The sequence below is a fragment of the Alligator mississippiensis genome, chromosome 8 (genome assembly GCF_030867095.1).
Source record: "Alligator mississippiensis isolate rAllMis1 chromosome 8, rAllMis1, whole genome shotgun sequence".
Classification (NCBI taxonomy): domain Eukaryota; kingdom Metazoa; phylum Chordata; order Crocodylia; family Alligatoridae; genus Alligator; species Alligator mississippiensis.
The window spans coordinates 7059757-7081274 of NC_081831.1; the positions used below are offsets into that span (position 1 = coordinate 7059757).

Sequence of the window (21518 nt, forward strand, 5' to 3'; positions counted from 1 at the left end):
CCAGAGGGGAAGTCCCCCGGGTCCCATATAGCTGAGCCGGTAGGGAGCCGCGCTCCCGAGCCACGGGGCGCGAACAGAGCGCGCAAACAGGTGCGCTCTGTAAGAGCACGCCGGCGTTTGCGCGGGCGTTCGTGCCGGCGGGCGGGCCAGGAGGGCCAGGAGTGGGACTCCTGTAGGGGTAGGGCGTAGACACCACCCAGGTCTACAAACAGCAGCTTGTAGAATGGTGTCTACGAGGAGTGCTGCTAGGGCCTCTGCCCAGGGGGACAAGGCTACCAGGGGCAGGTCTGAGGCCTCCACCCAGACCGAGCCCATGGGGGAGCCGGTGTCCCCCTACCTCCTGGCCTGTGGGGGATCCCCAGCAGGGCCGGGGGGAGCAGAGATTGGGGGCCCACACACCTGTCCAGCAGGTGCCCGTCTTAGGGCTCTGGAGGCGCAGGTGAGGGAGCTCCGGAAGGAGGTTAGCAGCCTGAGGGGGATCAGGGAGGCGGAGGATGAAATTGATAGTTATTTCCTTTCCCTGCAGGCCCAGGCACCCAAGGAAGAAGCACCCCGGGGAATACCCTCCACAGCAGAGTGGCAGACAGTCACAGCCAGGACCGGAGCGGCACGCAGCAAACCAGTACCAGCTTCTCTAGTCCGACTGGTGAACAAGTACGAGGCCCTGGCGACCCTGCAGGAGATGGAAGGGGAGGAGGACACCCTTGGGCAAGAAGAAACACCACGTTCTTCACACTCCAAACAGATCAAGAGATCCACGATGACCCAGAGGAGGAGGCGACGAGTGCTCGTCATAGGCGACTCCATCCTGAGAGGTACGGAAGGACCCATCTGTCGCCAGGACCCCTTGGCACGAGAGGTATGCTGCCTCCCTGGAGCAAAGATTTGGGATGTGACGGAGGTAATCCAGGCCAGGATCAAGCCCACCGATTATTACCCCATGGTCCTAGTCCATGTGGGTACTAATGATGCGGCCAGGGGAACCCCCGATCACTTGATGGCGGACTACTGTGCTCTGGGTGGTGTGCTGAAGGAGTTCGGTGCCCAGGTGGTTTTCTCTTCCATCCTACCAGTGACCAGACGAGGAAGACGGCAGGAGAACTGCATCAGAGAGACCAACTGGCGGCTTCGGCAGTGGTGTCTCGAGGCAGGCTTCGGCTTCCTGGACCATGACCCGCACATCACGACGAGGGACATGCTCAGCGTGTGTTTTCTTCTAGGTTGGCGGATCTCCTCCGGTGGGCTTTAAACTAGGCTCGTCAGGGGGAGGGGAGTACGAGGGCAGGGGAAGCTGTGGACCACCAAACCATGTGGCACCCACAAGGACAGCCCAGCCTGAAGAAGGAGAACATTGGGAACCTGAAAGCCATGGGGAGACCAGCACTACAGCACAGGTAAGAAACAAGAAGGTAAGAAACAATGGGCCCCATGGGACTCGGAGCGGGGGGGCAGCAAAGGCACCAGTCGCAGGGCTCAAGTGCCTATATACTAATGCTAGGAGCAGGGGGAACAAGCAGGATGAACTAGCGCTCCTGCTTGCACTAAACACCTATGACTTAGTGGGGCTAACAGAGACCTGGTGGGATTCATCCCATGACTGGGCGGTACATGTTGAGGGCTATAGATTGTATAGAAAGGACAGGTCGGGGAAGAAAGGGGGGGGTGGGTTGCACTTTGTCAGTGAGCAATACACATCAACCCTCATCAAGACAGAATCCGAGGTTGAGGAAGTAGAAGGATTGTGGGTTAGGCTACATGGGGGGCAAGGAGAAAGGGATTTGGTGGTAGGGGTCTGTTATAGACCCCCACACCAAGGGGAAGAAATAAATGCGGGGCTCCTGAGGCAACTCTCGGAGACCATAAAAGCTAAAGAGGCGGTAGTCATGGGGGACCTAAACTACCCGGACATCTGCTGGGAGACGCAGACAGCAAGGTCCCATCGCTCACGCAGGTTTCTAACTTGTGTACAGGACCTCCACCTGACACAGGAGGTGCATGGTCCCACTAGGGGGAATGCCATACTGGATCTGGTATTGGCAACGGGAGATGACATGATAGCTACCGATCTGGAGGTCCCCTATCTGGGAGACAGTGATCACCTTATAATAGAATTCAACATAAGACGGCGAGTGGGTAAGGTAACTAGTAGGGTGAAAGTGCTAGACTTTAGGAAAGCTGATCTCATTGCACTCAGGCGATTAGTCAAGGAAGCACTGCAGAGTAGGAGTTTTGATGGGATGGGTGCCCAAGAAGGGTGGCTGTGCCTAAAGGAAACGATCCTTTGGGCACAAAGCAAGACGATCCCCGAGCAAGGCAAAAGAGGGAAAGGGGCCAGGAGGCTTCCATGGCTGACCAGAGAAATCCAGGGCAGCCTAAGGGCCAAAAGGGGAGCACATAAAAAGTGGAAACAGGGTGAGATCACTAAAGATGAATATACCTCCTCTGCTCGTGCTTGTAGGGAGGCAGTTAGGCGGGCCAAAGCTACCATGGAGCTGAGGATGGCAACCCAAGTAAAGGACAAGAAATTGTTTTTTAGATATATAGGGAGTAAAAGGAAGGCCCAGGGAGGAATAGGACCCCTGCTAAATGGGCAGAAACAATTGGTGTTGGACAGGGGGGACAAGGCTGAACTCCTCAACGAGTTCTTTGCCTCAGTGTTCCTAAGCGAGGGGCACGACAAGTCTCTCACTGGGGTTGTGGAGAGGCAGCAGCAAGGCGCCAGATTTCCATGCGTAGATCCTGAGGTGGTGCAGAGTCACTTGGAAGAACTGGATGCCTTTAAGTCGGCAGGCCCGGATGGGCTCCATCCGAGGGTGCTGAAGGCACTGGCCGACGTCATTGCAGAGCCACTGGCAGGAATATTCGAATGCTCGTGGCGCACGGGCCAAGTCCCGGAGGACTGAAAAAGGGCCAACGTGGTCCCCATTTTCAAAAAGGGGAGGAAGGAGGACCCGGGCAACTATAGGCCAGTCAGTCTCACTTCCATCCTTGGTAAAGTATTTGAAAAAATTATCAAGGCTCACATTTGTGAGAGCCCGGCAGGGCAAATTATGCTGAGGGGAAACCAGCATGGGTTTGTGGTGGGCAGATCGTGCCTGACCAACCTAGTCTCTTTCTATGACCAGGTTACGAAACGCCTGGACACAGGAGGAGGGGTGGATGTCGTATACTTAGACTTCAGGAAGGCCTTCGATACGGTATCCCACCCCATACTGGTGAACAAGTTAAGAGGCTGTGATGTGGATGACTGCACAGTCCGGTGGGTGGAGAATTGGCTAGAGGGTCGCACCCAGAGAGTCGTGGTGGATGGGTCGGTCTCGACCTGGAAGGGTGTGGGCAGTGGGGTCCCGCAGGGTTTGGTCCTTGGACTGATACTCTTTAATGTCTTCATCAGCGACTTGGACGTGGGAGTGAAATGTACTCTGTCCAAGTTTGCAGATGACACAAAGCTATGGGGAGAAGTGGACACGCCGGAGGGCAGGGAACAGCTGCAGGCAGACCTGGATAGGTTGCACAAGTGGGCAGAAAACAACAGGATGCAGTTCAACAAGGAGAAATGCAAAGTGCTGCACCTAGGGAGGAAAAATGTCCAGCACACCTACAGCCTAGGGAATGACCTGCTGGGTGGCACAGAGGTGGAAAGGGATCTTGGAGTCCTAGTGGACTCCAAGATGAACATGAGCCGGCAGTGTGACGAAGCCATCAGAAAAGCCAATGGCACTTTATCGTGCATCAGCAGATGCATGACAAATAGGTCCAGGGAGGTGATACTTCCCCTCTATCGGGCGCTGGTCAGACCGCAGTTGGAGTACTGCGTGCAATTCTGGGCGCCACACTTCAAGAAGGATGTGGATAACCTGGAGAGGGTACAGCGAAGGGCAACTCGTATGGTCAAGGGCCTGCAGACCAAGCCCTACGAGGAGAGACTAGAGAAACTGGACCTTTTCAGCCTCCGCAAGAGAAGGTTGAGAGGTGACCTTGTGGCTGCCTATAAGTTCATCAGGGGGGCACAGAAGGGAATTGGTGAGGATTTATTCACCAAGGCGCCCCCGGGGGTTACAAGAAACAATGGCCACAAGCTAGTAGAGAGCAGATTTAGACTGGACATAAGGAAGAACTTCTTCACAGTTCGAGTGGCCAAGGTCTGGAACGGGCTCCCAAGGGAGGTGGTGCTCTCCCCTACCCTGGGGGTCTTCAAGAGGAGGTTAGATGAGTATCTAGCTGGGGTCATCTAGACCCAGCACTCTTTCCTGCTTATGCAGGGGGTCGGACTTGATGATCTATTGAGGTCCCTTCCGACCCTAACATCTATGAATCTATAAGATCTACCAGCTCGAGTCCTGTGCCATAATCAGGACATTCACGTACAGCTGGGTCAAACTACCTACATTCAACAGTGATATTCATATGCAATTTACCAGATTAACAAGAAAAGTGTCATTGCGTATTTTATTAAATTCAGTTCTTGCTGCATTCCAAGTTTGCACTGCTTTCCTAGGACTGCAAGATCTAACTTTTGTTAAAAGACTGTTAGCTGAGGTGCAAACAAAACTCAAGAGTGCATAAGGATCTTTCAGATGCTCTTTTCAGTCGCATCCTGAGGTCTTGGCTGCAAGATCAAGAGTCCTTTTGAAGGGGTGCTGCTTACTACACTTGATATGCAAGTGATGGGGAATTAACCTGCCAATTACCAATCCTGTCTGCTTACACAAGTGCCCTCAGTTGAACAACCTCAAGTCAGGGATCAGCAACCCCTGGCATGCATGGCACACAAGGCCATTTTTCTCCACAGCTACCCACAGCCTTGGCAAGCTGCAGCTGGGCGGCCACAAACAGCTGCACGGGGCTCCACAGCCCCCACACCAGTTCCATGGCTGCAGCAGCTGTGCACATGCCTCTGGTCACATGGCCAGGAAGGGGCCTAGGGCAAAGCAACCCTGGATCCTCCCCCACTATCTGACCAGAGGCATGTGTGCAGCTGCCGCCATCATGGACCCAGTGGTGGGGCCATAGCAGGCTGCAAACAGCTGTGCTAGGTTCTGGAGCCCCAGCACTAGTTCCATGGCAGCAGGTGCACACATGGCTCGCAGCGCACGGCAGGAAACAGGCTAGGGCAGTGCAACCCCAGCCCCTTTCCTGCCATCCATCCAGAGGCATGAGTGTAGCCACTGCCAACAATAAGGATCAGGCCCCTTGTGGCTCCCCCAACGGGGCATGGGTGGAGGTTGGGGTGATTCTGGCACTGGCCAAAAATGCTGCCCTAGATTCCCTCAGCCCATTCTACCTTATTAGCAGTAATATCACCATTTCATACACAGACAAATCTGGAGCACTGGCCAAATCTTGGGAGATTTAGTTTGAAGGTGACAACTGCCCCTGAATATGGAACATGGCACAAGTGGCAGTGTTATTCCATACTCAGCCTCAACAACACTTCTCAAATCAATGCTGAAATGCACAGGCTTGAAGACAGCTTCCACACAGGCACCCATAGGTCTTCTATGAATTGCCTTTGGTGGTGGAGCAAAATGACAGGACAATCACACCTCTTCTCTATATACCCATGTTATTCCTGAACTATCATCATCTTAGAAGTGATAGCTCAGTGCAAAACCTTGGTCTTAAAGAAGTAAAGATCCCAAGAGTTCAAATAAGGTTCTTTGCACGAGTTCAAATATGCATACAGCAAAAGGCTTACTTGAAAATACCTATAACTCCCCCTCCAAGTTTCTCAGAAGCAGACATATCAAACCTGCTGCTACTTAAGATTATAGGTGTGGAGACCCTAGTTAGTTCTAAGCAACTAAGCTGAGAAGTCAACCCTAACCTTCAGCATCTACACTATTCTGAATGGGAAGAACAGGTTAATTTTCTTCACTGTCTATTAATTCAATACCATTAGACTGATGAGCATCACGTTCATTATACAAGCCAAAAGGCTGCTGTTGAACTGAGATTATTAATAATAATTAAAAAAAAAAAATCAGTGGGCTAAAAGGTCAACAGTTTTTCATTCATTATGTAACACTACTGTAAATATAACTTTTCATTCAGGTAAAGTAAAAGCATTCCTGGCCCACAAGTCTCATGGCCAAGAGTACATCGACTATAAAGGGTTAATCATTGGCAAAGGAAATACAAGTGCAGCACATGCAAGTCCAAACTAGTGGTTTTGCCAACATGTGACGAGCCAACTGTGATGCACTTCAATTTTGCAGTTGTGCCTCAAAATCACTGCTACTATTTACACTCTAATTAAACACCCATCCTCAAAACAGAAATTGTAAGCAGAGTTTCTACCTCCCAAAAGAGGATTTAACTCCATAAACTCCAAAGCAGTTCATTTAACTCCATGAACTCCCATCACCAGCTTTATGGGATAAGTGCGTTCAGATATCCACGGAGGAACAACAGTATGAAACTCCAAAACAGATTTCAGAATCATGACAGTCTAAAAATGTGGTCCAAACCGAAAACAAAGTTGCACTATTACTGCTAGGTACTGCTTGTGGCCTTTTTGCATGCACACAAAATGACTGGACAACCATCATGGCAGATTTTATATTACTGAACTTTATGTACAAAATCTGATTTCAAATAAACATTTAATGTAAAAACAAAGGTTCATTTAAACAACTGAATGTGGTTTTTCTCTTTACATCTACTGTACCATTCAAATGCTTTTTAACCAGCTTACATGATTTCTTCAAAATCTCTCATTAAGGGTACATATAGAAAAGGCATCTTTATAAATAGAAAACAAAGGGATTTTTTTCAGCTTTTATTATAAATTGACATGACATACAAAGTTTACTGGACAGAAGTAATTTCATTACTATTTTTTGGGGATCACCAACTTTTTGTGCAAACAATGCTAGCCTTCTTTTAAGCATTAAGAGCATAACTGCTTAAGAAATGACATAAGCAATAATTCTAGAACTACATCTCCCCTAAAATAATCTATTTTTTTTTTTACATATGTGCACAGCTTTAGCAAATTAAAGCCAGAGAGAAATGCTTGATGTACTATCCAGAGGCATAATTATGAGTTTGCTATAACTCAGATAACTGGCAAATCAAAGAGTTTGTAATGAAAGCTGCAGTTTCCCTCTTTCCTATTTTTACACAAAATCAGTGACTAAGAACTTAATACTGGATGACAAATCACATCCACACCATTAGTTAAATAGTCTCACAGTTAAACACATCTTAAGGACCATCAAAATCAGTATTTACATTTTATAAATTTCTGCAGACACCATTAGAAAGCTTATATACCCCTTAAACAAAATAGGGAACTGCATCTGATGGTGATGGAATGAAATAAAAAAAAAATTAAAAATACCTGTATTTACAGCAGCATTGTTCCTTTATAAATAAAGAATATGAAAAATGCAATATCTTAAGGATAATAAAAAATTGAGGTGATGTCACTCAACCACAGTGCTTGCTGGAATAAAACCTTCGGTGCTGATACTGTACCAGTAGTGAAACCACTTTCCATTGGAAAAAAATCTGTAAACGTATGCATAAAATGTGTTAACAGCAGTGCAGAACTGCTCGAACATATTTTAGTCAGCATTTTAGTATCTGTATTGAATACAATACATCACAGAATACTTGCATAAGAAGTGCAACACATTTTCTGGTCCAATTTTACAGTGCATTTTTCCTCAAGAGTGGCATTTCAAAAAGCCCAAGCTAAACCTATGGCCTGCCTCTGCAGTCTGTACTCAGGCAAAACAGCAGGCCTAACGCCATTAGACATCTGAGTAATGCCTCCATACTGACTGCAGACTCTCAGCCTTAGCATGGCACGCTATAATGAAACCCTAATGAAAAGGGCTAGACACCAAATAACTTGTGTAGCTGTGTAAATGCGTAATCCAACTAGAAAGGAGTTAATGTTCAAGTTTAAAATGGTACACTGGGTGATCAATACATCAGAATTATCCACAAAAATCAAACTGCCGGTAACCACAGGAAGTCAAGATGGGACTTCACTGTGTCTGCAACAGGAAAAGCCAACGTCTTTCCAAACAGGCATGAGACAAAGAAGTGCTACGTTAAGTTTGCAAACCTTCAAAATTTGTTTAGTGTAAAAAAAATTCTCAATGTGTAGCTTGACAGTACATTGATAAATGATTTCAAAAAAACAAGGATCAAGGTTAACCTTTAAGTAATGATGCATATGCTCACAAAAAGCTAACTGGAGAATTTCTTTTAAAAGAAGAAAAAAAAAAAGTATAAACTATATCCCAGTCCCCTTCCCCAATGTTTCACAAATCCAAGGTAGGAAAACAGCCAGATACAGATGCAAAAAACCTTAATATAAAAACTGTTTTACATATATTTAAATTATGAAAATTCAATAGAGTTCGTAAGACACTAATTACTAAAATTACAAAAGATTTCTGTATTGCTCTTCATGCTCCAAGTCTTAGAATATTGTCATTACATCACTAAAACTGATATACATGTAGTACTTGCATAATTAACTGAAGAGAAACCCTGTTGTAACAATATCCTTGTTGAAATCATTTATTTATTTCCACTCAACAGTGCCTGTCTGGAACCTGTGTAATATTTCTGTTTAATTCTTTATAGAATTCATGCACCCTAGAACGTCACTTCAATGTTTGTCCGTTGAATGGCATTTACCTTTACCTTTAGAGCTTTTGTTTTTTGCTCTGTTTTGTGACCCCTGAGACACTATCTGTTTCTGAAACTCTCTCTCTCGTGTTATTTTCACTGTATCCATTTGTTGTCCCACTTTGCTCTTCAGAAAACTCATCATCTGTTGGGGTAGTTGATTCTCCTTTTTCTAATTTCTGTTGCATTTCTCGAAGCCTGGCAACAGCTTTGTCTATTGACATTATGCTAATGAGGTTAAAGTCATGCATGCTGACCAGGTGAAGCATAAAGTTTCTACATAAATTCTTCTTAATTATTTTCTGTCCATAATTTTCAACAAACAGCATACAGGCATGATTCATTTGATTGTCAGCAATAAACCTGTCAACAGAAAAAACATTTGTTAGTATGGAAACAAAACATAGGGTGGGGAGGGGAAGGAAAAAAAAGGCAATACGGTAGTGAATGCACAGTAAATCAGTTATATGGTCCAACCACCAATATTGTAATAGTGCCAGAGCTGGGTACAAAGGCTCTCATTCAGAACATAACACACGAGCAGCATGTTACCTTTATTTATTTAAGCAACTTCTCAGCAGCTCACCTCGCTATTTTAAAGTTTTGATACTTATATGGGCTGAACCAAGAATCTATACCAAGTTTTAAATGGGATTTGTATCAAACGCCTAGGCATCCTTACATATACTTGTAGAGCAGTTCTAGAGGATGGTTTGTATAGAATCTGCGAGTTATTTAGTAAAGCTACAACCCACAAGCCAGCTTTCAGGGTCCCTGGGTCTTAGCCACAGGAGGAGTGACACTCGCATCACATGGGATTTTATTTCTTTTTGTCTGGCTTTGCAAAAAACTAAGGCTAGAAATGAACAGACTCAGGGGTGTGAGCACACAGACAAGTGACCCACAATGACAGTTGACCCACAGCAACTTACCACTCATTGAAAAGGCAGTAAGATATGATTAGAGTCCATTTTAAATTTACTGTGCATGTTTTTACCCTACACAATAACTGCAGCGTACATGCCCATGCCCTAGACCATTATGACGAAAAAAAGTCAACCAAACATCTTGCTTTACACGTACAATACTATATGGCAAGAACAGTACCTCGTTTCTCTCATCCAAGACCCTGGGTAGTTCTATTTAACATTTTCTAAAAATGTGACATTAGGACAAATGCACTGGCCAATTCTAATTCTAGAGATGAAGCCAGTCTGCTTTAATTCATTCTCTGGGTTCCATTGAGAAACAACAGCATTTTCCACTTATTTTAAGTTACATAGTATTACTGCATGCTATTAAAAAGTTGCTGCATTCCTCCCCAAAACAGCTTGCAATTTAGCTAGCACATACTGTTTCTAAATACTCCCTGCTCCCTCTGATCAAGAGGTACAATTAGAAATGTTAGCTATAGGGCAAAACAAAAAAGAAAACCTAAGCCAAATGCAACAGCCTTTAGGAACTGCAACCAAATTTCAGTACCCTGTCAAAAAAAAAAATACAACCCATATAATTTACTACAAGGAAAAAAAAAAATGGGCAATATGCAATGGTTAATGCATACAAATATGAATATGTATTAAAATTCAGTAACAATGCAAATAAATGGTTTAACTTACTAGAAACAGACATTTTATAAATAGCTAACATACCCGTGCTTCATAACATGTAGATTCCATAATTTCATCACTTCTTTCTCTCCTTCGTTAACATCAGAAAATTCTTCAATTTGCTGTAGTGAAACATATCCAAAACAAATATTAGAATTCCAAGGTTAGTAAGCTCAGTTCTTGTTCTCTATGTTCCCCCTTTGCTGCTTTTCAGCTGACATCATAGAAATAACTGTAAATTAATCAAAGTACTTCTATCAGGACTATAAAGACTTTGGTTTCAAAAATTCATTGCTGTACATACTACTATTCTGTGTGCAACTCAGACTTTCTCTATTTAACCATGAGGCCAAGCAACATAGTGAACTTAAGATGGCCAGAGTAATACATATGCACTATTTGGATTTCTGATTGAAGCCCATCAGAAAGTATGGCTGCTTGGCAAAACAGACTGGAGCCAACTGCTAGATATTTAGGTAAAATCTGATTAACTATATCTTTGAAAAAGTAGAATAATTACAGTAATTGTCTTCTCTCTCAGCCATTCAGGATCTTTTTCATCTTCACTATCTACTTCCATTTCTTGCGGACGGAGAGGTAAACACGTGTCACTGTGGAAATATAATCGATTATGCCCACTGCTGTATGTTCTTTGCTGTTCCACTTCTCCGTCTTCAGATTCAAGAAATTCTGACATGCTTGCTTTTGTACGCTTTGGCCTATAAAAAACAAAACAAAAAAACCTAACTAAGAACGCTTTCCATGTTAGTTCTTAGATTGACTAATAGTGTTTTGTTAAAAAACACTGGGCAGTGTGACTAAGAAAACTTGTCATTTTATTAGGCTGTAATTATCTTTGGTACTAGTTTTTGTAAACCAGCATAAGATATCAATACCACATTTACCAAAGTCCAAGACAACTTCAAAATTTAGGACAACCTCCCAATAATTAAGTAGATTCTATATATAGAAAATGTATAAATTTGTTATAATTTTCTAGGTATAGAATCTAATTATCAGAGGGTTATCTTAAATTCCCCCTCCCCCCACCCCCACCCGCAAGGGCACAGAACACATGGCCCCTGCCTGGCCACGCAGTAGCATCCAGGGGCTGGAGTTTCCATGTACTCTGTGGCCCAGGAAGGAATGGAGCTGGAGCCATGTCTGACAGTAAGGGGTCATGGCTGTAGAAGGGTAGGAAGCTGCTGTGGCTCTGACTTGTCCTGACCTGGACTCAGGACCAGAGTCAGAGCTGCAGCAGCCACCTGTTCTCTGCCCTCTGCCTTGTAGTCAAAATCCAAGACAAAGATGCTGAAATGGGGAAATATCCTCATCTTAGATCCAAAATACCCCCAACCCACTAATTGTGAAAGTAGCTGCATAAAAATTTGAGCACAGTTATTGTCATGTGAAAGGAAACATGTAAGGATACTGTGTTTTTACTGAACTGTTTAAGGAGCAGGATTCCTCCCATCTTTGCAGCTTTTTACCCCCATTAGCACTGACGAGCTAATCCCTATAGGAAAAGAATAGGTTGTTTTATCTTGCGCATCTAATTTAATATTTATGTTGATTTTTGAATCATCAACATCACTGGAGAAGCGTGAGCCAGACTTTAACATTCAGATCACAGGAAGACTCTTTTGGGAAGTGCACAACAAAAACTACCTACTTAAAAACAAATCTTATAGCAAGTCATTGATGAAGATGACATCTTTCAATACCACTTTACACTTACTTTTCAAAGACAGGTAAACTTCACTCGCAACTTTCCCAAATCCAATGGGTCCATAAAGGCAGAGTTTTAGACATGTACCATACAGAGACCACCACTTCACTTTTCATCCACTTACCTGCATACAAGTATGTGCGTGATAGGAGTTCTTTTGACCGGTCCATTGCGACTGAAAGCAAATCCAGGTTGACGATGAATATCCTGAGGATTTCCAGCATACGAACCATCATAACACTCATTGATAGAAACATCTATTCTAGCACCTTTTGGATGATACTGCAATAAATAACAATAAGCGTGCTTAGTACAATGAAAAAAATATCATGTCATAGAATTTGTCCCCTTCAGTCTACTGAAAAGTTTTAGAAAAGTGACTGTACAAACTCTGAATGCCTTACAGAATCACTGTATCCTTAGCATTACATCCCCCATGCAGCTGTAGTTTCATTCTTCCCCCATAAAATATTGCTTTTACAAACAAATAAGCCACTCATTCCTTCTCCTTCTTGCCCCAAGATTTAAAAATAAAAGCCATCAGTCCTACAAAAACTTTGCTTCATTGTGAAACTTTACGTCAATATTCAGAATACTGCAATACAGAAATGATAACTCCTAGAGTCTCAGAAGCTTTAAGATTCTTTTAGGAAACCCAGCAACTGTACCCCTACATTTTACCTAGATCTCGAAGCAATGAAGCTGCAAGATTAGCAAGATATCAACAGAATGACAAAACCATTCAGGATTAAGTAAATGAGATTTCAATTTTGGTGGACTCTAAAAATAGTAATAATAATCACTGAAACAACTGGAAACAATTCCCCTTCCCCCGAGTAACCTTTAACAATTTCTTACTATGGAAATTAAAATTAATGAGGACTTGAAATGTTATTTAATTCCTTCCTAAAAGACTCACAGTATTTCCAACCAAGTCTAAGTTAAATTAGTTGCTACATTTTATAAATGATTGCATAATAGCAAAAAGCAGCAACTGGGGCCTCTCTCTCTCAAAAATATAACCCAAATTTGAATGGGTTGAATGCCTTAAATATTAAGGCAATTTGTTTTATCTTTTTTAATCTGAGCATAATTAGGGCTTCCCACACACATTTGTTGAAGTCTGGTTAACTAATTTCTAAAGGGAATTACTGTGTATGACCTACAGATAGATGTTGAAGGCCCCATCTGACTCAGAACAGAATCCTGATGTCACTGCAGTATGTATAGACTGTAACAGATTGTGTCATGATTCATATGGATAAATACCGTAAAAATGACTTACAACATAATTAAAGATAAATCTGCTGTGACAAAGTTTGAGATGTTTGAGTAAACTATAAAGTTTGCGGCAGTTCAACGTGCACCACGGGCAATGTAAGTCATCTCTGGCTTCAGTCTGCTGTCTTGTGTTGTTGTTATAAAGGAACTAATGCAAATAAGAAAAGCTGGCATTAGTACATCTAGTATATTTCAATCATAAATCCTCCACCCCAAAACCAAGTTAAAAATTACCTTGGAAAACAAGCAGCCACATGGATTCAATCTTTCGGCAGTAGAGGCCAAGATCAGAGGGTGAAAACTACAGGACTTCGTGAGTCCAGCAGGGGACAACAAAAATGGTTTGGGGGGCTGGGGGACATGACTTCAGAGGAGAAGCTGAGGGAACTGGGCTTATTTAGTCTAGAGAAGAGAAGAACCAGCTAAACAAAGCCTTGGCTGGGATGATATAGTTGGGGGAGGTCCTGCTTTAAGCAGGGGGTTGAACTAGAACTAGATGACCTCCTAAGGTCCCTTTCAACCCTACCTTTCTGTGATTCTATGATTCTACCTACAGTGAATCTGTGCCTCACAAACAAGGGATCACCTCTGAAATCCACCCCACCTCCCTTCATAAGTGGGCACAGCAGCTCCCAAATGCACAGGGCTGGGCATGATTATCTTAAATAGTCCCCCCATCAGAACAGCTAGGAGCACAGAAGTGGATGCCTCATCTACATCTGTAGATCTCAGACCTGTTGGGATCTCTATAGTTAGGCACTAAATCAGACTACCACAAGCACAACTAAAAATCCCTCCTGTTGCATTCAGTCAACAGGAAATCTGAATCCAGCCCAAGCATTTATATTCTACATAATTCTAACACATTTCCCTTGGGTTTTACTGTTATTACATTTTCAGTACCTGATAAAATATTCTTAATTTTTGTCGAGGTTCATTTAACACATCTCTCTCTTTCCTTGTTTGTAGATCTGCTGGTAAGGATTCTTTCACAGCTGGGGAAAAAAAAAGATGTAATTAGCCTTTGTTTCTTAGGCAAGTACAGAAAAGTTTTGTTCAAGGTTTTCTCTCTGGAAGAAATCTGCTACCCAAATAAAAGCCCACCTGAGTAACTCATTAAAGTCAGAAATCAGCAATGAAGAGGTCTTCATGTTCTTGCCAAATCTACCAGAACAAACATCACTTCAAATACCAGATGAACATCCCAATTGCAAGAATCCTTCAGGGAACTTAAAACGTTCCTTCATTTAATAAGTAACTAATTATTTTTTAGCAACAGTTTAGCAGAACATTAATTGCAAGTGACAAACACTGAAAAAAATAGCTTCAGATGACTGCACTGCAAACATACTGTCTAAATTTAATGACAAATGTGTCATGTCTCATATAATAATGCACAGCATCAAATGCAACTGAAGTGTGAAAAACCTTTAGTTTGGAATTTTCAGGCCGAAATCAAACCTTTGTGGTTAATCTTAAGAACAAATTTTGACTTTATGATATGAATACAATACATCCTGGTAAATGTGCAAGTATGAAGTGGGTTACCTGACAGACTAGATACCGTTCCAGTTTAGTAAGACCATTCTTCCTCTTCGGCACAGCCAATGATGGCCATCAGGAAAACAATAGCTAACCTACACAGTTTTATGGGGAATGCACACCCTGAACATAGATCAAAGACCTACACTGAAGTAAAAAACTTCTTTTAAAAATCAAGTAAGATACAAGACCCAGTTCTGAGTTCTATTTTGCTTCCAAAGTGTCAACAGAAGACTGTTTACAAATTGTAGGTTCCTTACACCCAAGTTTTGGGAACAAGTGAAATTCCACATAACCTTCCTGTAGTGCACAAGCAAAGGCTAGAAAAGGCCTCATACTCTGGTCTGTACCCAGGACCGTCCATGGGAGGAGGGGCAAATCGGAGTGACCACCCTGGGCCCTGTGCTTTGGGAGGCCCTGAGGAGCCAGGCAGACCGGCGCAGTGACTCCACGCTGCCACTGGCTTTGCATCTGGCCGCTCGGCATCCCCCCACCAAATTCAGCGTGTCTGGCCGCTTGCCACACCCCACCGCCAAATCCGCCACCTGCTTCCTTGTGTCCAGGGGCGGGGCCCCACACCCTGCTCAGGTCATCTGTCTGTATCACCTGCAGCAGTGTTCTGTAGGCTACTTTCTTAGTACCACATTTTCCTCTAGTTTTCTGGATTGCAGCGAAGTACAAACATACTTGGAAAAGACTTCCTATCTTAAAACAACTTATTTCATCAATTTTCTTTCTAGGACTTGGGAAGAACAGTGGTGACAACACAACACCCTTAGAGCTTTATGCATCCTTGGGAAAGCAGCAGACTTAAGTAAGCTTTTTAAGGTGCTATTGTAAAATACAGCCTTGGCACTTATATCTGCCTAAGTGATGCAAGTGCAGACTGCTGCCCTTTGTAAAATTTAATGGTTCCAAGCAGTCTTCAAGTCTTACCCTATCTTGAACAACGCAATGCTGAAGCCCAGAGATGAGAGGGGTACAAACAGCTGTGCTGACGTATGAACCAAAGAAAAGGTTGCAAAATCTGGGATAGCCACTACAGTTACACTCAAAAAGACAATGTTTCTGTGGTCTCAAACCACAAAGACAAAGGCTAGAGACAGATACCCAGTCAGTCCTGGATGCCTTCTATTTTTGTGTGCTAAACTTACATCAATTAGATTTCTTCCTGCAGTATTTTCAGGCTAGGCTTGAATTACATTAAAAAATAAAATAAAATTAAGCCCATCTAATACTGCTTGTCATTAAATGAATATTTATGATCTAAATCATATTTTGATCATTATATGAGTATATAATGATCAAAATATTACCATGTGAATTCCAGACTCTTAATCTACCATGGGAAGAGCTTACAATAAATGCCCACCAGTTCCTGAAAGAAGGATGGAGGTGAAATGTTAAAGAAGAAATTCAACCACAATGAAAGGACAAAACAAAGCTGGAAAGTTTGAGTTTTTTTAATTCTGATCCTTTATGTAAAAAGACTGTCAAGAAATATGGTTCTGTAAAAAGTTATACCACCATCTTAATATTACGTGATGTACATATATAAAACTTTGAGTAGTAATAGTAAGTAACTATGAAAAGTAATACTGTCTCAAAATAAAAGTCACTGGCAGTCAAACAGCTTACTAGCAAGACATCATGGTGCAACTGGTAGAGGATGGGACTACTGAAGCTTTCTTTAAGACCGATTTGTTCTTTTCAGTTTTATTTTAGAAAATATTCTAACACTATCTTCAGAATATTTCAGTGTCTGAATTTCCTCAAACTAGTCACACATGCAGATGGTCTAGAACAAAAAACAGCAAATGTTGGAAGCTAACCAAAGCCTCAGGAACTTATCATATTCATACAAGGTTCATGTAATAGTGCAAGCATCATTACCCTTAGATTACAAAACCTCTATATTGACAATGACATATAAAGACCCTTCAAAACTTATTCTGACATTTTGACCACCACACATTTCACAGGTTTTTCATGATTTTAAAAAACACAATTGGGTGTTAAGTGCTACGCAATACCATTCAAACAACAAATTTTAACTAACAGAATATTTTCACAAGAATGCACAAGGTTAGGAAATTGAACCCAACTATCTGGTAGAATGCAAAATATTAGAAAAAAATTGAGCCTTTAGAAAGCAGAAAAAAGCATCCATAGAAACTAGCACTTTTCCAACACTTGCATCATATAGAGGGGTTCTCTACCCAATTCAAAGAGGCAGAGGCAGCCCATTTCACAGGGAGATTGCAAGGCCAGCCCCCATTTCTGTGGGCTTGTGGCAAGGCCCCCCTTCCCCCACACACCTCTGATTTGCTGAGGCCCCAGCAGCCCCGCACCGCCTCTTTCCACAGATTAGCAGATACCCCGAAACAATGGTTTAATTACCCTGATTAAGCCAGGGCAAGACATTAGTCCACACATGAATGGTTCCCTTGGGCTTGATCAGGGTAATTAAGGTGCAGTTTCGGGCCATCCCCAATCTAAGTATTCAATTAAACTTCATGCATGCATCAAGGTGGACAGTGGAGAAGGAGCTGAGGGCACTGCAGCCCCAGCCCCTTCTCCACCATCCACCCCGAAGCCTCCATGCGCCTGCTGGCAGCAATGAGCCAGGCCAGGGCTCTGTGGACTCCAGTGCAGCCACTTGCAGCCTCTCAGCTGCCTGTCACTGCCAAGCTGGGACATGGCAGGCACGCTCACCCCACTCCATGCTCCAAGACTGCAGGGATTCCTGCACTTTTCTCTGCTTGCAGTGAAGATTTTTTCTTCTTCTAGCAAGCCTGTCAAAATGGCAGAGCCCACTGTTTTTCATGGAAAATGCCCGATTCTGCAAAAATTGCAATTTCAGTAGGTTCCTAATCATACACTACCATTTACCAGGATACTTATGTTGATTTTGCCAATGTTTCTAATCTTAAAATAAGCTTTGAGGACAGATAAACCCTTAAGAATTCCATATATTCCTCCTCCCACCCCACACTTACTTCTTATTAAAATATGTTAATCCTACAAAAAGCTTGGGGCAGATATTAAGCAAACCAACATGCTCAATTTCAGGTGCTCAGGTCTCAGAACATTATCTTCACAAACAGCACTGGTGTACAACAAACCTGAAAAGTTTTTAGTTTTAGTGCTACAAGGAAACTTTCTGGTAGATATTTCAGCAAGAATAACAGTAGTCTTTGGAGCAACCATCAGGGTGTCCAAGACCATAAGAAAATCAAGAGCGCTTACCTATAGTCTGAGTAGGTTTAACAGAACTGGGCTTGTTTTCTTGAGGGAGACTTTCGGAATTTCGGGTTGCGAGAGGTTTAGCTATAGGAGCTGTAGATTTATCATTTGTATCTCCTGTCCAGCGAAGGGTAAACTGAAGCGTAGGTCCCTGAGAAAATGTTTCAAATGGAGGCAACCTCTGGAGAGAAAAAAAAAAAAAGCAAAAGTTTGTATTTGGAAAGATACTGAAATTGTGTTCAATAAAAAAAAAATAAAAATAAGGTTTTGCAAAATGGCTTTTGGCCACAAATGTAAATATTTTCTAAATTAAAGCTATTCTTTGGAATTTCCAGGAAAGTATTTAAAAATACTAAATGCAGCAAGAGATGTTGTATATTCATCTCCTTTTTCTAATGGCTCTCTGTCCCTTTTTAAACGTACCACTTTTCAGTTTGCTTCAGGAAGTTATTCTTGTGGATTTTTGCCTATGTACAGGAACTAGTCCATAAACATTTCCAAATTAACAATTTTGTTTTGAGATGGAAAGCAAAGCCAAGTGCCATAAACAGAGCCACCACTTTAAGATTAGCGTTTAAAGTTTGGCTTCTGTTCTAACCCTTAGCTTTCTTGTGGTCACCATTTCTCCAAATCTGAAGTTATTCCAGAAAGAATCCGTTTGTGAACACTTATTGTGGAACAACAGTGGCTTATTCCTGTTTAGCTTAACACACTTCCAAAGGAAGAGTGGTGACTGTTCCTTAAATTCATCAAACCAAAGCAATGAGGTATAAGCAAGCTCTTAGACTAATGAGACAATGGTTCATACCTTCCCATCAAGTATAGTCTCCCATGTTGCTCTTTTCTTGCTAATTGGACATTCCTCCATTTCTTGCATGGCTACTTCATATTCCCCATCCAAAAGCTGCAAGCGCCTGTACACAGAAAAATAAGTTTAACAAAATGGCCACTAGAAGGGAGTGTGAGTGTTCTTTACATGCAAAATACATTTCCAGGAAACTTGTACAAATACACACTAGACAGTAGTTCACTTGCAGGGATATCTGCATCCATTTCATGCAAGTTTCGTAGATAGTTTATGGGGGGAGATAAAATGATGAAAATGGTGCATCTAGTACCAAACATCAGAATGAGCCAAAACCACCTATCTAAGCAATACTACATGCTATACGAATATAGTGACACATTCGAAAATACGCACAATAGTGAGTCTTCCTGTAAATGGAAGAAAACCTAACATAGGCCGAACGTTAAAAACAAGCGCACACACATCCAGTTTATCCCTGCTGTAATGTGAAAAATACCAGCTGGGCAAACTAATATAGCCAGAACATAAAAGATCACGACTTAGGCCAAAGAACTTTCAAAGTATTTTTTCCTAGAAGCCATCTTATGAAAACTCATATTTGGTTTAATGAATGAAGATGTCAAAAATAATGCCTTTCCATCATCTATTTAAGAGAACTCAAGCATCTTTTAACATGGTTCAGAAACAGACTCAAGAGGACCACAACAGGTGTACTGAAGAATCTACATGAACATAACAGCTGTAGAAGCTTGGCTGCAATGTGCAATTCTGAACAAGGTTTACACAGGTAAACAAGCAAGGTACAAGAGTTCTTAAGATCTGTTTGTCCAAGGAGAGCCATCACGGAAGGTGTGTAAATTCACACAATTTCAATAAAATTTTAAAAAGTATTTGCTTCTTCCATCTGCAGCATCTCCTACTGCTCAAGTATCCCTGCATGAAACTTTTCCACTTTCCTCTTCATCTATTCCCATTCAGTGCCATGAAATAGCATTTTGTTCACAGCACCAAATACAACTTGTTATAATTTTGAGTTCAGGAGAAAAGTATTTTAAAAACTCTTTGCTGTTAGACACTAAAAAGCATCCAAGAGCAAAGAGAAGTGAAGAAGCAGTAAACTGAGTGTACGTACCAGCGGAAGAGTTTAGAAGCCACACAAATTTCTAAGATGCTTTTATAGGAACATACAACACTAAGCATTCTGTAATGTCAAACTGCAACTCATAAGCTCACTTCAAGATTTTATACTTTATAATTGTTATTATAGCCACTACCCAGTTCCTATCAAGACCTCATCTGCAACAAAACAAATGTAAAAGCTGCTTGCTAAGTAAAAAGCACTACATGAACTTATCCAAACCATTTAATTGTTTTTTTTCAGCATAACAATTAGGACTTGCATCAAAACGTTGCCCATGATTTTAAATCTCAGCATGTTACAGCATGAAAGGTACTGTGACAATTGTCCACTGATTTGGGCTAGCCTTACTTTTTCCCTATCCTTCACATGTGAAATATTCTGAGGTTCGTAAACAAGAAGTTAAAAACAGAGCAAATAAAGTATAAACCCTGTTTGCTTTACTTCATAATGTTTGATAAACTACTTTCCAATCCATTTACTCCGGTCTAAAAGAAAGGGGGAGGTTTTGAAAGAAAACAAGAAAAAAAAAAGAGACACAAAGAAACAAGGTACAACTTAGATTTCATCTGGTTAGTTGTGTCCCTATTTGTCTATTGCAGACATTGCCCTGACCAAGATTAAAGGCACCTCTGCTCAGTTGGGGGTGGGGGAAGTATTTCAATGAGGTAATATACATTACTTGTACTTTAATTAAGAGTCAGCATAAAAAAAGGAAATGACTGCCATGTTGCAGAATATTTTTCTTGAAAATGGCCACCCAAATTAAAACTACAATTTTAAAATACAAATAATGATAATTTATAATATAATTTTGTATAATTGTAATGGGGGGGGGCAGCAGGGGTTGTAAGTACTGGCATTTTATGAATTACCATACAATAGCTCCGTGGCAAATCAGAACCTATCCCTTCAGTACAAGTTTATTCTGAAGATACCTCAATCTACCTACTAGAATTAGGTAATAACTTGGGCTATATAACACTGCAGCAGCTTTAAATATTTTTTGAAAATAGCAAACGAAGTATGTCAGACATTTAAGATAAAATCCTAAAAAAGAAAGAGTACTAAAAATCTTTTGAATATAATTTTTCTCGAATCCCTGAGTGCTGTATTGTAGAGCTACAGCTTCAGAAAGTTACTTTTCATGCCGTTAAATGACTGATTTAGAGACTCAGCAGGATGACCATTTGATCAAGGTGCAATAAAGGGAACTCCTATATTAAGCTACACTGAATGGAGCAATCAAGAATCTCCCATCCCAAATTCCAATTTTTTTAAGGCAACAGAAGTAGATCTCACCCCTATCATTATATATAATATTTCTAAATGGTAAAACAGTACTAGTAAGTAGATTCCCCAGTATTCTAAATGTCTTTTGAAGCATCTGGATTGCTTTAAGCTGTAACTAAGAACAAATTGCCTTTTTATAAATACAGGGTGCTTGCAGATGTAAAAAAAACAAACAAAACAAAAGAACTGGCACTTTAAAGTCAGCACATTCCCATGCCA

The 21518-nt window shown here is 41.9% G+C and overlaps 1 protein-coding gene across 1 annotated transcript in view; it reads right to left on the minus strand.

Moving 5' to 3' along the window:
* Nucleotides 1–6552: 6552 nt before the first annotated feature.
* The window catches only part of SUZ12 (SUZ12 polycomb repressive complex 2 subunit), a 40577-nt gene continuing 25611 nt past the window's right edge, over nucleotides 6553–21518 (minus strand). The window contains exons 9-16 of the mRNA XM_014601965.3: nucleotides 18869–18974; nucleotides 18064–18241; nucleotides 14176–14267; nucleotides 13277–13420; nucleotides 12116–12273; nucleotides 10783–10981; nucleotides 10305–10384; nucleotides 6553–9015 (exon numbers count right to left, since the gene is read on the minus strand). Coding sequence (XP_014457451.2) covers nucleotides 8670–9015; nucleotides 10305–10384; nucleotides 10783–10981; nucleotides 12116–12273; nucleotides 13277–13420; nucleotides 14176–14267; nucleotides 18064–18241; nucleotides 18869–18974 — 1303 coding nt within the window. The 3' untranslated portion in view covers nucleotides 6553–8669. The remainder of the gene's footprint in view (nucleotides 9016–10304; nucleotides 10385–10782; nucleotides 10982–12115; nucleotides 12274–13276; nucleotides 13421–14175; nucleotides 14268–18063; nucleotides 18242–18868; nucleotides 18975–21518) is intronic.